Source organism: Ascaphus truei, chromosome 8, assembly GCF_040206685.1.
Source record: "Ascaphus truei isolate aAscTru1 chromosome 8, aAscTru1.hap1, whole genome shotgun sequence".
Taxonomy (NCBI): domain Eukaryota; kingdom Metazoa; phylum Chordata; class Amphibia; order Anura; family Ascaphidae; genus Ascaphus; species Ascaphus truei.
Genome location: NC_134490.1, coordinates 97,773,202 through 97,789,968, shown reverse-complemented (window position 1 = coordinate 97,789,968; position 16,767 = coordinate 97,773,202). Strand labels below are relative to the sequence as shown.

The window sequence follows — 16,767 nt, the reverse complement described above, 5'->3', positions numbered from 1 at the left end:
AATTGATTATTTGACTAATGACATTGGTGGCAATACATTTTCAAACTTGAAGTACAAATATGACGATGGGAAAAAAGAAGGAGAGGAAAGACAAAAAAGAGTTTTGAAACCCGCAATAGCTCTGCAGGAACATAAACTTAAAATGCCTCCATCTTCAATGAGGTCCTCTGCATCAGAAAAAGAATTGTGTAAATTGTCTGATTCCATCTTTGGAGCAGATATGATTTTGGAGTCTCCAGATGATTTTTCTCAGCACGAGCAAGACAAGAGTCCTTTGTCTGATAGTGGATTTGAAACGAGAAGTGAAAAAACTCCATCAGCACCACAAAGTGCTGAAAGCACAGGTCCAAAACCACTTTTTCATGATGTACCCATCCCACCTGTCATAACAGAAACAAGAACAGAAGTTGTCCATGTTATCAGGAGCTATGAACCTTCAACAGGAGACCTTCCAGAATCTGAAAAAGAGGAAACTTCTTCCTCAAAACCAGATCCGGTCTTCATGGAGTTGGAACAAAAGCCTATTGGATCAATGACAGTTAAAAGTAAAGCATTCCAAATAAAAGCTGGAATTGATGATGAAGACCACAAAGGCATTTTGGGCAAAGGTGTACGAGTCAAAGAAGAAACTCATATTACAACTACAACCAGAATGGTTTATCATACACCTCCATGTGCTGAAAATAAGTCACAAGGAATGGAGGAAACAATGTCTGTTCATGACATAATGAAAGCTTTCCAATCAGGACGGGACCCTTCTAAAGAGCTAGCAGGTCTGTTTGAACACAAATCTTCAGTAGCATCAGATGTTCAAAAGTGCACAGAAACCTCACAGAAACATGCTGAAAGGGACACCAAAATGAAACCAAAATTGGAGCGTATAATAGAGGTGCATATTGAAAAAGGTAACCAAGCTGAGCCTACAGAAGTTATTATTAGAGAAACAAAAAAGCATCCAGAAAAGGAAATGTATGTTTATCAGAGGGACTTAACTCAGGGAGATTTTAAGATGAAAGATGTTATGATAGAAAGAAATGACATTTTCCTTTGTTCAGATGAACAAGGGCAGGGAGAAGAGGAGGAGCTTACAGCTGAAGAGTCTCTTCCATCTTACCTAGAATCTTCAAGAGTGAACACTCCAGTATCTCAGGAAGAAGACAGCCGCCCAAGTTCTGCTCAACTCATATCTGATGACTCATACAAAACACTAAAGTTACTGAGTCAACACTCAATAGAGTACCATGACGATGAGCTATCAGAACTAAGAGGGGAGTCTTACAGGTTTGCTGAAAAAATGCTCCTTTCTGAAAAACTAGATGTGTCTCATTCTGATACAGAGGAGTCTGTAACTGATCATACTCTTCTCCTTGATTCAGACTTTCAGCGACTTGATAAACAATTCAGAGAAAAAGTAATCACTTCCCCTAAAAGAGAAATTCTTTCAAAAATATATAAAGATGTATCTGAAAATGGTATAGGTAAAATATCTAAAGATGACTCTTTTGATAAAGTGACAGTGTTGCACTATGCTGGAGATTCTAAAAGCCCCAAGCATGCAATGTGGATGCGCTTTACTGAGGATAGATTAGACCGAGGTAGAGAAAAGTTACTATATGAAGACAGGGTGGACAGGACTGTTAAAGAGGCCGAAGAAAAGCTAACTGAAGTATCACAGTTTTTTCGTGACAAAACGGAAAAGCTAAATGATGAACTACAGTCGCCAGAAAAAAAGCCGCTGAAAAAGAATGGTAATGAAATGCGCTCACGTCACAGTTCTACCAACAGTAGCCCTGAAAAAATCTTGGTTACAGATTTGAGAACGTGTAGCGAAGACTGGACTGAAATGCCATTTGGGCATGATGGAAAGTGTTTCACCATAGTCGATGAAAGAAAGGCAACAAGTTTACCGTGCAGTCCTGAAAAAAGGATGCCTGAGCACAAATCAGAAGAGGCTAAATATTCCTTACAGCAATCAAGCTCACAATCTGGTTTCCAACTAAAGCAATCAAAACTCAACTCCATTAAACTAAAGTTTGAACAAAGTATAAATTTGAAAAATAAAGACCATGCTCAAGAAGAAAAAAAACACGAGAGCCCGTCTAGAATTCCAGTGAAGAAACTGCCGGACAGCAAACTGCCATTTTTTCAATTTCACACAAGAGAAAAACAACAAAAAGCAACAGATGAAACAAATGGAGAAATGCCCTTTTTAAAGGAGTCTTCTTCTAGCACAGTTACTGAAGGATGTTCCAAATTCAAAAAAAGCAATGGGGGGTTTGTAGAGCAGAAAACAGAGAAGTCAAGTATAGTACTAGAAGACCATTCCTCTGAGCAGCCAACTAATACAGTGACTGGTAATATAGGAACTTCAGCACCTTCATTGTCCTTAGACAAAAAGATCTATAGAACATGGGAGACATCTGGTATTTCTAATCACAAGTCACAAAAAGATCTTACACATGTATTTATACAGGATAAGGAAACTGAAAATATTGTCTCTCATGTTCTGATCCATGAAGCTGATAAACAGCAAAATATGTCCAAAAATGGATCATGTTCAAGAGAAATAAAAGAAAGCTTTGTAAAATCGCCTTCAAAAAAAGTTTTATACACAGAACTTGGTCGCAAGGATGGAGGATGCACCAGTGAAGAAAAAAACAGTCCCAAAAAGGAAGGGATAAACATATCACACATTCCCATCAGAGTTACTGATGATAGAAGAGCATGTAATATTCCTGATGGTTCCAAGGAGATGTCAAAGGTTATAAAATCTGAACTGACAAAAGGAATGACATCAACATTGATTAAACCTGAAATGCTACATTCTACTTTTGTGGCGGACGAAAGCAATAGGCGTTCCGACATGAAAATGCATAAGACACAAGGTTACCTGGGACTGACTCCTTCTAATGCTGATGCAGAGATATCCCCTATTAAGTCCCCTGATTCTTTAGAGTTCAGCCCTGTTAGAGAATCTGCAACTGAGACACGTGATCACATCCCAATTGACGACTTGGACAAAAGTTATTCAATATCAAATACAAAAGTGTTGAAAGAGATGAAAACTTTACCTGTGTATGTCAGTACTGTCCAAGTAGGAAAGCAATATGAAAAAGAAGTCCAACAGGGAGGTGTTAAGAAAAATGTTAGTCAGGAAAGTAGAACAGTACAAGAAACCAGAGGTACACTTTTGACTGTTAAACCACAAAAACAGCCACCTTCTCCCCAAGGCAGCCCTGAAGATGACACACTGGAGCAAGTATCATTTATAGATAGCTCGGGGAAAAGCCCTTTAACTCCAGAAACGCCTAGTTCAGAGGAAGTGAGCTATGAGTTTAATTCTAAAACCCCTGACTCTTTAATAGCATATATACCAGGAAAGCCAAGTCCAATTCCTGAAGTATCTGAGGAATCGGAAGAGGAAGAAGTAGCCAAATCACCTTCTATTAAACAGAGCATTGCAGAAACGCAACATACTGGTATGACACTACCAATTAATATTAGCAAGGACTCTAACAAAAGAATGAAAGACAATAGAGTAGCTTATATTGAGTTCCCACCTCCACCACCTTTAGATGTAGAACAAACTGACTCTAGTAAAAGGCCTCATGAACATTCCACAGACAGTGAAATGGAAATGACCGAAGTAAATCTGCAAGATGAACATGATACATATCTTTCAGCTGAGCCTGTTATAAGAGTACAGCCACCTTCTCCTGTCCCCCCTGAATTAGAAAGCAGTGATTCAAGTGATGATGAATCGGTTTTCCAACCCGTGGCAATTAAAAAGTATACATTTAAACTAAAAGATGAAGTAAAAGATTGTTTGAAATCTAATGCCTTAGGAATATCTTGTACTCCAAACCAATCCCATGATTATGACTTGGGTTTGACTTCACCACCAAATGATCTAGAACAAAATGGCAACAATGACCAATCTATTACAGACTGCTCCATAGCAACCACTGCAGAATTCTCACATGATACCGATGCAACCGAAGTTGATTCTCTTGATGGCTATGATTTACAGGATGAAGATGATGGATTAACTGAAAGTGATTCTAAACTTGCATCTATTCAAGAAGTCGAAATGAGGAAGGAGTCCTGGACTAAAGAAGGTGTTTTGAAACACAGTGATCGTAGTTTTAGCCAAAGTAAACTTGAAGTTATTGAAGAAGAGGAAAAAGTAGGAACCGAGGAGTATAAACCATGTAGAAAAGTCTCTGATACTGAAAAGAAAAATGATCAAAGTGATAAAAAGTCAGGAGCACAATTTTTTACTTTGGAAGGGAGACATCCAGATAGAACAGTGTTTCCTGATACTTATTTCAGTTACAAAGTAGATGAAGAATTTGCAACACCTTTTAAAACCGTGGCGACAAAAGGGCTAGACTTCGATCCCTGGTCCAGTAAACCCGGAGATGATGATGTATTTGAAACTAAATCCAAGGATGAAGAGCCGAAGCCTTTTAGCCTGGCAGTGGAGGATAGATCTCAAGCAACCACACCAGACACAACTCCAGCCAGAACCCCTACAGATGAAAGTACTCCAACTAGTGAGCCCAACCCCTTCCCATTTCATGAAGGGAAGATGTTTGAGATGACTCGCAGTGGTGCTATTGACATGAGCAAGAGGGATTTTGTTGAAGAAAGACTCCAATTTTTTCAGATTGGTGAGCATAATTCTGAAGGGAAGTCAGGGGAGAAGGGTGACGGGGACAAAATTACTGCCATCACACTTCCACAGTCAGGGGACATCTTGGTAGAACCCATCCTAGAGAAACAAGTAGAGACAACTGCAGCTGAACACACTCCCATCATCCAGGCCAGTGGAGATTGTCTTGAAGGAACAAATGGTAATCATTCATTGGAAATGTCATCATCAACTATTACCACTTCTAAAGTTGATCCTAAATTACGCACACCTATAAAGATGGGTATATCTGCCTCAACAATGACTACAAAGAAAGATGGCCCTGGAGAAGTGGCAGACAAAGTAGAGGCTGTGTCAGGTTCTCAGAATTTAGATAATGAGAGCAAAACAGTGATTACTAATGTAGCCACTAGCGATAAAATCATTAGTCAGATAGAAATGCATGCTTTCCAGGCAGAAAATTATAACAATAATAACAATCTTGATTCTTTGGCTCTAAATGTAAACAATAATGCAATTAATTTAGTTCTTAGTAAACAGTCTGAAACCAAGTCTGTAGAGAAGGTTAACAAAATTAAATGTAATGTAGTAAAGGATTTAGAAACATCTAATGAACATTTTGATACGGATGAGCAAAAAAACCAGAGAGGAGAGCAAAAACCAACACATTCACTAGGGAATAGGCCAAGATCTAAACTTCCTATTAAGGCTATGCCAGCAAAACAAGTTCCTTCCCAGGGCAATAATGCAAACACTGCCATTGATAAAAATAAACTGCCTAGTAAGAGTGACAAAGAAAAAAAACAGGAATATATCTCGAATGCAGAAGTAAAATCCAAAATCCCAATAAAAAACATGAATAGAGGGAATCCTCCCGTACAGAAAAAGCTTACCCCAAAACAAAAGCAGACACAGGTAGGGAAAGAGGCGGTCAAACAGGCTGCTTCAAAATTACCAGTAAAGGTAAGATCTCCATCTAATGCCAGTTCAACAGTGAAAGTTAAGAAACAGGAGTTCAGTGAGGTTTGTAAACATTCTATTGAATATTTTAAGGGAATTAGTGGTGAGACATTAAAGCTTGTGGATCGTCTTTCTGATGAAGAGAAAAAGGTTCAGCCTGAGATCTCTGATGATGAAGACAGTACATCCAGAAATACATCATTATCTGAAGCCACTCAAGTGTCCCAGCCTTCAGTTACATCGAGGTCTGCTAAAGACATGAAAGCAGACGCAACATCTTTAAAATCAAAGATTGAAAAGGCCGACAGTGAGAGAAGGAGCAGTAGAAGGACTGGTGAGAATAAAGGCAGTCAGGTTTCTGGAGCTGCAATAGCTCACATCGTGGAAATCCAGTCTAGTTTGTAAACCTTTCGACTTGTTGACCTTAGTGCATGAGCTGTTGTGATTTTGCTTGTGGAGTGACCTTTGTTAGTTTCCATTCTTTCATTGTCATCTGTGCCTGTTGTCTTACAACACTTGTTCTTTATTTGATTGCAATTTTACACTGTAGACAGCTAGAGAAGTATACTGAAGATTTTCCTGTGGAGGAAATACTCTGCACCCATAATCTTCTACACAAATAAACCTATACATCAAGTAACACCACCATACAGTTTTAACAATGACTTGTAAATGTTTCTAAAAACAATCAGCATGTTTAGTGGGGTCCCTATATATTTACACTTCCCCTTCACACATGTAGAAAAGAACAAGCTGTGGTATACAACTTTATTTTTTGTAGTCCACTACAACACACTCATTTTTGTGTAGAATAGGAGCACTACACAGATTTAAAAAAAAAATACATTTTATGCTGGAACTAAACGTATTTTTTAATTATACATTTGTAAATTGCAGGTCCCCAGAGCCCATGTGAACGAACCGATATAAGAATGGCAATAGTTGCCGATCATTTGGGACTTAGTTGGACAGGTAAGAATGGCGCTGTTTGTAATGTCGCAGTTACTGTACGTTTGATGGACTGATACAAGTGGGTTACAAGCATTTGCAAATTTGAATATATCATAAAGCCTCTTTTTCAAAGTAAAAATGGTGCAATGTAAAGTGATTATGAACATGACTTCACACTTAAAACTATTGGAACCTCTTTCATGGTCAAACACTAGTTGGAAAAGACCCCCTTTATGTACTAGAGCGCTGGACAACAAAAAACGAACTGTGTTTTGCCTATTTCCAGTTACAGTATGTTTTCTCTAAGACTGTATATTTATAGTACTGCACTAAAAGCTAGAATCTTGATTTATTGTATGTGTGTGTATATATGTATATTACACACACACACACACACACACACACACACACACACACACACACACACACACACACACACACACACACTACACACACACACACACACACTGTGTATGGAGAGGGAGGAGCAGAGGGATGGATAGCTATCACCCAGGTAGGAACTTGGATAGAGGACACCGCACACTGTGCATCTTGAAGTAAATAACTTGTTGTCCAGAAATGATACCAACGTTTTGGTCCCGACCTTCATCAGAATTGTGTACAATAGGTAAAAAGAAAAACGTATTTATTTATAGATACACAAATACTAAAGTGATCCAAAAATCCTGCGGAACCCGGGCCCGAGTGGTGCTCCTGGTGGCCTTGCAAAAATTCCCCAGTGTAAACAAAGCAGCCACCCCCTCTCCCCTGGCATAGTGAAAAGCTAAAATGAATAAAAACAGAATCCATAGTATCTAGAAAAAAATGTTTCTCTGAGCAAGTTTGACCTAAGAAAAATGGCAAAAGTAATTGTTGTATGAGAAGTTAAATTCTAACTGAAGCTGTTACTAAAGTGTTTTTCCACTGGGGGTTTCTGTGGGAATCCCTAAAGAATTCCCTGCAATTTTCAGTTGTTTTGGTTACATTTTTGGACAAATAATCCACCAGCATTATTTCACCAGAAGAGTCGTGTTGTCTCCTCACTAACCACGGTCATTCTGCCACACGTGGTGTCAGTAGTGGGATGTCGAACACCCTGTAAAAGGGGCGGAGCTGCAGATTGCGACTGGTGGAACCTGTCCACGCGGTAACTGTCAGTATGGAGGATGTTGTGAAGGCCTTAGTACATACACAGCACTGCTGTCCAGCAGGAAGCTAACAAACAGGGACGGGAAAGCACGGCTGCACAACGCGAGACAAACCGGATACTTGCATCCCAGCTTGACGTTATCGCAGAAACACAGAGGGAGCTGATTAAACGCCTGGCCCAGGTTAATATGGACTCGACCAGTACGGCCCAGGCGCGGCCCGTCCAGGTGAACCTGTACCTGCAGAAAATGACGCCGCAAGATGACGTCGAGGGATACCTCCGGTCCTTTGAGCGAATCGCTTCCCGGGAAAGTTCGGCCCGCTCCAAATGGATGGGGATTATCACACCCTTTTTACTGGGGGAAGCCCAAAAAGCATATTGTGACCTCGACGAAGAAGCCGCAGCAGACTATGACTGTCTGAAAAGCGAAATTCTTGCAAGGATTGGAGTGACTCCCGCAGTCTGTGTGCAGAGGTTACATACGTGGAGATACCAGGAACAGAAGTCACCCAGATCCCAGTTATGGGATTTGATTCACTAAGTGACCAAGTGGCTAAAACCAGAGGTATATAGACCGGCCCGGATCCTTGAGATGGTGGTGTTGGACCGCTTCATTCGAGCGTTACCCGAGGACCTTCAACAGTGGGTGGGGTAGGGTAGGTGCCATGGTAGGCGCAGTCGAGCGCTTTCTGGCCACCCGTGAACTGTCACGCTCCCCTCGCACAAACCACAACCCACGCCCAACACGAACGGTAGAGGCCAGCGCTGGCGCCAGGACCCGCAACCGGTCGCACGATTTGAGCGAGTGGAAGAAAACGTGGATAGGGACAGAAACTCTAAATCTCTGAAAAGGTTTCAAGAACGAACTGGGCAAATTGTTTGTTTTGAGTGTGGGAAGACGGGGCATATTAAGGCTCACTGCCCACAGTTGTCTGAACCAATGGAGTGTGCGTATGGCTCTGTGAAGTCAGAATTTTGTGGAGTGGTAGGTATGACCCGGGGAGGGGAAACGTACCCACAACTTCCTCACCACAGTTATTTTAAATGGTAAACCAATCTCCGCCCTCGTAGACTCGGGGAGTGATATTAACTTGGTATCCGGGAAGTTGGTTAAGCCTCTCCGGTTACCCCAGGGTGAGAAGTTGCAGGTGTTATGTGTGCATGGGGGTACGCTTCCGTACACCACGACTCTGATAAAAGTGAAAGTAGAGGGGCAAGTTATCCAAACTACCGCAGCAATTGTACCAAAGTTACCCCATTCCCTAGTGTTAGGCTGTAATTTCCCTGGTTTTGACACCCTGATCAGAGGACAACTCGCCTTAAACAATCCTACTCCGGATGAGCTTTTTCCATTTACAGACCCTGAATTTGTCTCCGAGGCGTCTAAAACCCCTAAGTCGAAACGAGAACGTAGGAAGAAAAAAAAAAAAGAGGTTCGCCCCCACCCCAGTTAGCACTGGTTACTACTCCTAATGGAGGGAGACCAGAGGGAGAGGAGTTGTCCAAGACAGGGCCTGTTGACGCTCAGGAGTCCAAGTTAACCGTGGATGTAACCGGCCAAACTCCAGATGAGGAAGGTTTTGGAAGTATAGAACTTTTCCTGACTAACTTTGGTAGGGAACAGGCTAATGATCCCCAGTTGAAAAATGGGTTTAGCCAGGCAGTAGACGTTAATGGGGTCCCAGTAGAAGGAACAACCAAGGAATCCTATCCCTATTTTTGTATTAAAAATGATTTGTTATACCATGTGAGCCAAGAGGAGGGCCAAGAAATAGAAAAATTGCTAGTGCCCGGGTCATTAGTAAGGAAGGTCCTAGAGCTAGCACACTCTCACTTATTGGGGGGTCATCTTGGAGTAGAGAAGACACAGCAAAGAATCCTAAAAAGATTTTACTGGCCAGGGATATATAATGCAGTAAAAAGATTCTGTACCTCTTGTCCCGAGTGTCTGTTGACAGCCCCTCGACCAAGTTTGAGGGCCCCGTTGATCCCTATGCCTATTATTGAGATCCCATTTGAGAGGATCGCTATGGATATAGTGGTTCCCTTAGAGAAATCTGCCAAGGGTCATCAATACATCCTAGTGATCCTAGACTATGCCACTCGCTATCCGGAGGCGCTGCCTTTACGTAATACTTCCTCCAAAGCCATAGCTAAGGAATTGTTACAGGTATTCTCCCGACTCGGGATACCGAAGGAAATTCTGACAGATCAGGGTACCCCGTTTACATCTAAACTTATGCGAGGCTTATGTGTAGAGCTAAAAATACAGTCCCTAAGAACCTCTGTTTACCATCCGCAAACGGACGGACTGGTAGAACGATTTAATAAAACTCTGAAGATGATGTTGAGAAAGGTAGTGGCTAGTGATGGGAAGAACTGGGACACCTTGTTGCCTTATCTCTTGTTTGCTATCCAAGAAGTACCACAGGCCTCTACAGGGTTTTCCCCATTTGAACTCCTGTATGGGAGACGCCCAAGAGGGATTCTGGATAGCCTCAAAGAAGAGTGGGAGCAACAAGCTGTTCCAGGGAAAAATATTGTCCAATTTGTGGAAGATTTAAAAGAACGCATTGCGCATATTACCCCCATAGTCAGACAACATTTAGAAGAGGCACAGAGGGCCCAACAGAACCTTTACAACAGACAGGCTACGGTTCGCAGCTTCCGACCAGGGGACCGAGTAATGATGCTTGTTGCCATGGCCGAAAGCAAGCTTTTATCACATTGGCAAGGGCCATATGAAGTTCTAGAACAGATCGGCCCAGTGAATTATAAAATTCGACAGCCAGATCGGAGGAAGGTAGAGCAAATCTATCACATACTGCACCGACACACTTTATTCGAGCAAATACCCAGTATGTACCTGGCAGATACCTGGAATGCGCCGCTCCTCACCTCTGACAAGCCCTGTTGCATTTGCCTTCCCAGCCTGGGTTCATGCCTGGCTGACGGGCGGCTGATCTGTTAAATGATAATGATTAGGATTTAATAGGCTGCAATGCTTTGCGTGTCTACCAGATGGCATAAATTCATGAATTGTAATGCAGTATATATATATATATATACTGCTGCGGCCAAGTTTATTCGAGCATTTGCCCGTTCTTGGCCGCAGCAGTAGCCTGGCGCGCGCCCGAGTGTGACGGGCGCGCGCCGAAGCAGCGGAAGAGCGCCCTCCGATCGGGGCGCTCTCCCTACCGCTGCCGGGTCCCCCGGAACCCCCTGCCGCTGTCCCGCGATCGCGGGACACCAGGGCTCCCTCGGGGAGCCCCTGGACGCGCGTGCAGGGGGCGCACGCTCCCGAAGACGCGTGACCGCGCGTCTATGACGCGCGGCACGCCGAGGGGCGGCCACTAGCAAGCCGGGAAATCTCCCGGCTTGCGGTACCGACCACACTGCAATAAAGTGTGTCGGTACTGTACTGTGCAGTATTGCAGCCAGCGGGAATAAAATGCTTCAATCCCTGCCTGGAAAATACCTCAATGCACTCGGGCAGAAAACAGTCACAAACCTCAATACACCCGGGTATACCCGAATTCGTGGGACTAGCCGAGCTCGAATAAAGTGTGTCGCCAGTGTAAATCTATTAAAATCCTGGAAGGATAGAGAGGTATGTCTGTCGGTAGTAGCTAACAAATCCGGGAAAGGGGAGGATCCACTCGTTCGAATATCGGGAGAACTCACTCTTGAACAATACATAGAAGCTGTAGACTTGGTAAAAAGGAACAGGGATGTATTTTCTAGCGTACCAGGGAAAACTAGGGTGATTTCCCATGATATCGTCACCAAGCCAGGAATTGTCATTAAGATAAGACCCTATAGGATCCCCGAAGCCAGAAGAGGGGCTATTCAGTCAGAGGTAAAGAAGATGCTAGAATTAGGGGTAATTGAGGTGTCCCATAGTCAATGGTCCAGCCCTATTGTCTTGGTACCTATGCCGGATGGGTCAATACGGTTCTGTAATGACTTTAGAAAAGTCAATGAAGTCTCGAAGTTTAATGCCTATCCTATGCCGCGGGTAGAAGAGTTAATTGAGAGGTTGGCGAGGGCCCGTTTTATAACCACTTTAGATCTTACAAAGGGGTATTGGCAAATCCCCTTAACAAGTTCAGCAAAAGAGAAAACAGCCTTCTCCACACCTGATGGCCTTTTCCAGTATACTGTCTTACCCTTTGGCCTTCATGGGGCACCTGCAACCTTCCAAAGGTTGATGAATAAATTGTTACACCCACACTCGAACTACGCCGCAGCGTACTTAGACAATGTGGTAGATCATAGTCCACATTGGGACTCACATCTACAAAAGGTTGAGGCAGTGTTGAGAACATTTCGGGAGGCGGGTCTTACAGCCAACCCAGCTAAATGTTCAGTCGGCCTAGCAGAAGCAAAATATCTTGGCTATGTTGTGGGAAGGGGGACAGTAAAACCTCAGCTCAATAAAGTTGAAGCCATTGAGAATTGGCCCCGTCCCCTTAAAAAAAACAGGTTAGGACATTTCTAGGCATTGTAGGTTACTACAGGCGATTTATACCCCATTTTGCAACCCGGGCTGCACAGCTTTCAGATTTAGTAAAGGCAAGGGCACCTGATGTTGTAAAATGGAGCAGTGGTGTGGAGACCGCATTTTTAGACCTACGTACAGCGCTCTGTAGTCACCCAGTCTTGGTAGCCCCGGATTTTACGAAGGATTTTTTTCTGCAAACGGACGCCTCCGAAGTACGTCTCGGAGCAGTACTGTCCCAGTTTGTAGGAGAAGAGGAACACCCGGCCCTCTATCTAAGTCGCAAATTGTGTCCCCGCGAAAAATGATATGCCACAGTAGAAAAAGAGTGTTTGGCCGTAAAGTGGGCAACAGACACGTTGAAGTATTACCTTTTAGGCAGGTCTTTTACGCTCGTTACAGATCATGCACCCCTACAGTGGATGTATAGAAACAAAGAAAAGAACTAAAGAGTTACCCGTTGGTTTCTATCTTTGCAACCTTTCAACTTCACAGTCCAACATCGGCCAGGCATACTGCACGGTAATACTGATGCACTCTCTAGGGTGCACAGTCTTGGTGCACGGGCCGCTCCACTCGGTAACGTTACGCTGGGAAGGGGGATATGTGACATGGTCATTGACTCTGTATACATTAGTAGGAGATGGCAGTATGCCTGCTTTCCAGTAGATGAGGGGTCTACCCAGCTTATTAAGCAGTCCACAGGTGATTCAAATTAAGCTAGTTCACCTGCTTTAAAACAGGAAGAGGAAATGCCTCTGGAGCGGCAGTCTCTCTCAGGCACAGAGAGAAGACAGAGGAGTGTTGACAGACAGACACAGGCTGCTCAGATTGATCCTGTCCCAAGGGGGAATAAAGCTCCCAGGTAAGGAGCCAACTGGTGTTGTTGAACATTGTTGGGCTGGACTAGGTTAGCTAGCCAGCCAGGTAGATAGCCTGCACTTTTGTTTAGTCAGTTCCCTGACCGGGGATAGGTTTTTGTTTACGTTTATTGCACTTAAAGGGACAGAGTATCCATTGTTTTGGTTACACTTTTGGACAAATAAATCCACCAGCATTATTTCACGAGAAGAGTCGTATTGTCTCCTCACTAACCACGGTCATCCTGCCACAATATATATATCTAGCAGATCAAACCGCACTCCAACAACAACGTGCCTGGGTGCTCGGGTGCCAGGGTATCTGGGTGCCCGGAAACTTACTCACATGTCTTGTACAGAAACTAAAATAAGTTTGAGTCCAGCAGACATGTCTTGAGAAAGGACTTGTACAGAACTGAAACATTGACTCAATCTTCTTTTTTTTCACTTCTGCACAAGATCTGTGAGCGCTGTTCCATATTTTTAAATCGAGATGATATATATATATATATATATATATATATATATATATATATATATATATATATATATAATTTTTTATTGTATATTTTACCCATAAAATTTTTATTTTTTGCAATATTATCCTTACTTAACCTCACTGTCCCTCGCCTCCAAGAACAGGGAACGCCACTTAGAACAGGTTTTAGGAATAAAGAATGACATGGCTGTTATTCCGCAATGATAGAAACACTTCCACAGCTATTAACACTGGAGGGATAAATCATTTAATTTATTATCCAGAAGAATTTTCCACAATGTGATTATTATTAATTAAAATATATACCATCATACTTTGCGTCTGTAACATAACACTCTCCTGTAAAACCTTTCTCTGATATTGTAAATGTTCCTAGTAGAAAGTGTACCATGTTCTTGCTAACTCGGATACAGCAGGAACGCTGAAAGAACTTTGTTTTTCGTTGTACAGAGCTGGCAAGAGAACTGAATTTTTCTGTGGACGAAATTAATCAAATCCGTGTTGAGAACCCAAATTCTCTAACTACACAAAGCTTCATGTTGTTAAAAAAATGGGTTGGTAGAGACGGGAAAAATGCAACAAGTAAGTATATATTTGATTTATATTGCCATCTGTATTATATTCCCTAATGTTTTATTATTTTAAGTGAAGTAAAATATCGTGTTGGAAGACAAATATTGATGCATACAATTACCATATATGCATCAAGTATTTAATCCCTATTGTTCCATATAGCACCTCTGCAAAAGAACAGAATCCCTGTAAAGTGCGTTGATATGAGGTAGTGAATTACATAAAGCTTAGTAAAGCTGCTCTACATTTGATAAGCAAATCAATTATTTAAGGTCATAAAAATGTTGGAGTACCATTACATGCAATCTGGCAGAAAATACATATCCTAGATTTGTAGTAAACATAATTCTTTCTGGCAGTGTTGTATTGCTTTCTGACTTTACAAACCATTAAAAGACATCTGCACCTCTCTTAGAATTAATGATAACAACATAAAAAAATATATATGAAAAAGAAAAGGCCTTCCTTCTCGATTCCCCTTAAATTAACCACTTTTGCTCTATTATTTCTAATTTATGATGCATGTCATGGTAGACAAGCCTTTTACAAACATTAAGCAGAATGAGAGTTAAATAAATGGAGGTTTATTCGGGCTGGTGCCAATAGGAAGCAACACAATGCACAAAACAAGGCAATAACTCACCAAGACTGGGTCGTGAGGGACTTCTATCCCGCTAGTTGCAGGGCGCTACCAAAGTGAGCCTACTCTAGATGCCTCCTCATTCCGCCCATCCTAGAGTATCCTAGTAACAAGGCATAATTGCCTCTCAGTCTACAGTTCATTTTCCAGTTGGCCTCTAGTCACTGAGATCAACCATGAACAACTGTGGAGTCCTGATCGGCATCGGCTTCAATAGTTTCCCTGCTTCCATCTGAAAACATGGAGAACTCTGTGCAGACAAATCAGAATAGACCTTTCCTCAGCTGAGCCAATCAGGAGACTGACTCGCCTGGTATGGGCAATGACAGACTCAGGACAGCCTCTAGGGGCGAGGCTTTGGGAGCATGGGAAATTAAAACTGTCCAATGGGATAAAGCCAACTGGGCTAGGACCCAGGCCCCGATTCCCAATTTCAGCTTCAGACCTCCCACATGGGTAGACGCCTGGTGCTGGGAAGAGAGAACAATGCTCTGCATTTAGAGTATGTACCTCCCCAGCAGGAGGGCTTGACCTTCCACACCTCACCATTATTAAGACACACTGCACCTGGCCCCACACAAAGGCTAGTCCCTGACTCATTGTATGCTAGACACTTGACCATTGTTAGTGGCACAAGCATATAATGAGTCGCACAGAGTTACACAGAAGCCACGCAGATACATAATAACTAAACAACAAAGATACATAACTGGAGGTTAGATATTTAGCAGGGCTGGTAGCCATTTTACAGCCCTGAGATGGTTATTTTGACTCTGTAACATAGGTTGCGATCTTGACTGGTAAGGACAACAAGCAGGCTTAACGTTTAATATACTACGATGCTGCTTCTACTGTCACAATGTCTTAACTAGTTTGCAAATTATTTTAAAAAAATACACACAATAACAATGGTCTTACAAACAGGATTCAAATGTTTAAATTATTAGCCGATACTTCTGTTTACAAACAATCTTCTTTTGACCCCACCATTAGGTTAAAAAAACAAAACACATAGATTCACTTATCTCTTTGGATGTTCAACTTGATTCACAGCTATTGCCCTCTTTTTGACACAAGCACATCCTATCCGTCCTATTATTTATGCACTGCCTATGATTCACAAATTCCTCATAGATCTCCCTCGTCGTCCTATCATTTCTACACGTGGTTCTCTTTGTCAGCCCCTTTCTCATTTTCCATACTTTTGCATCATCTAGTGGGGTTATAGTTTACTAGCTCTTTGAAGGATACAACAGATTTTTTTGAATAGTATTGCCAATATTTCAAATATTCCACCCAATACAATACTCGTTACTATGGACTTACATAGTTTATATACAGTTATTCCCTGTTCCGAGGGGCTGAAAGTAGTATCTGACACCCTTAGACAATCTCTCAATATGACAGTCTACCAATACAGTTTCTATTGGCACTACTTAATCTAGTACTTACCTGTAATAATTTTAAATTCGAAAGATCGTTCTATCTACAACTGACAGGTACAGGAATGGGCTCGTATGTGACCCCTGCTTTTGCCAATCTATACATGGGATACTATGAAATCAATAACATCTTAAATCAGCATAAACACAGACATTTGATATCACACTATCACTGATATATAGATGACCTCTTTTTTTTCTATGGGGAAGAACTGATCTTGAACTATTAGACTTTTACATTCACTTAATACTCTATCTAGTCCTATCCATTTTTTAAGAATGATAATATTTTTAGTATTAATTACCTTGATGTCCTTGTCAACAAAATAGGGTCACACTTACAGACCTCTCTATATACAAAACCCACCGACCGCAATATATTCTTACTGCCTCTAGTTTCCATCTGGTCTTTTTGAGAAAGGGACTACCCTATTCACAATTTGTGAGGGTGGAAAGAATAGTAATCCCACCAGAAGACAGAAACCTACAGATGAACATCATGGTTAATAAATGTATTTTTCGAGGCTTTGAACAGAG

The 16,767-nt window shown here is 42.0% G+C and overlaps 1 protein-coding gene across 1 annotated transcript in view; it reads left to right on the top strand.

Moving 5' to 3' along the window:
• Positions 1-16,767, top strand: part of ANK3 (ankyrin 3) — a 461,946-nt gene that overhangs the window by 414,670 nt on the left and 30,509 nt on the right. The window contains 2 exon segments of the mRNA XM_075612960.1: positions 6,512-6,586; positions 14,026-14,157. Coding sequence (XP_075469075.1) covers positions 6,512-6,586; positions 14,026-14,157 — 207 coding nt within the window.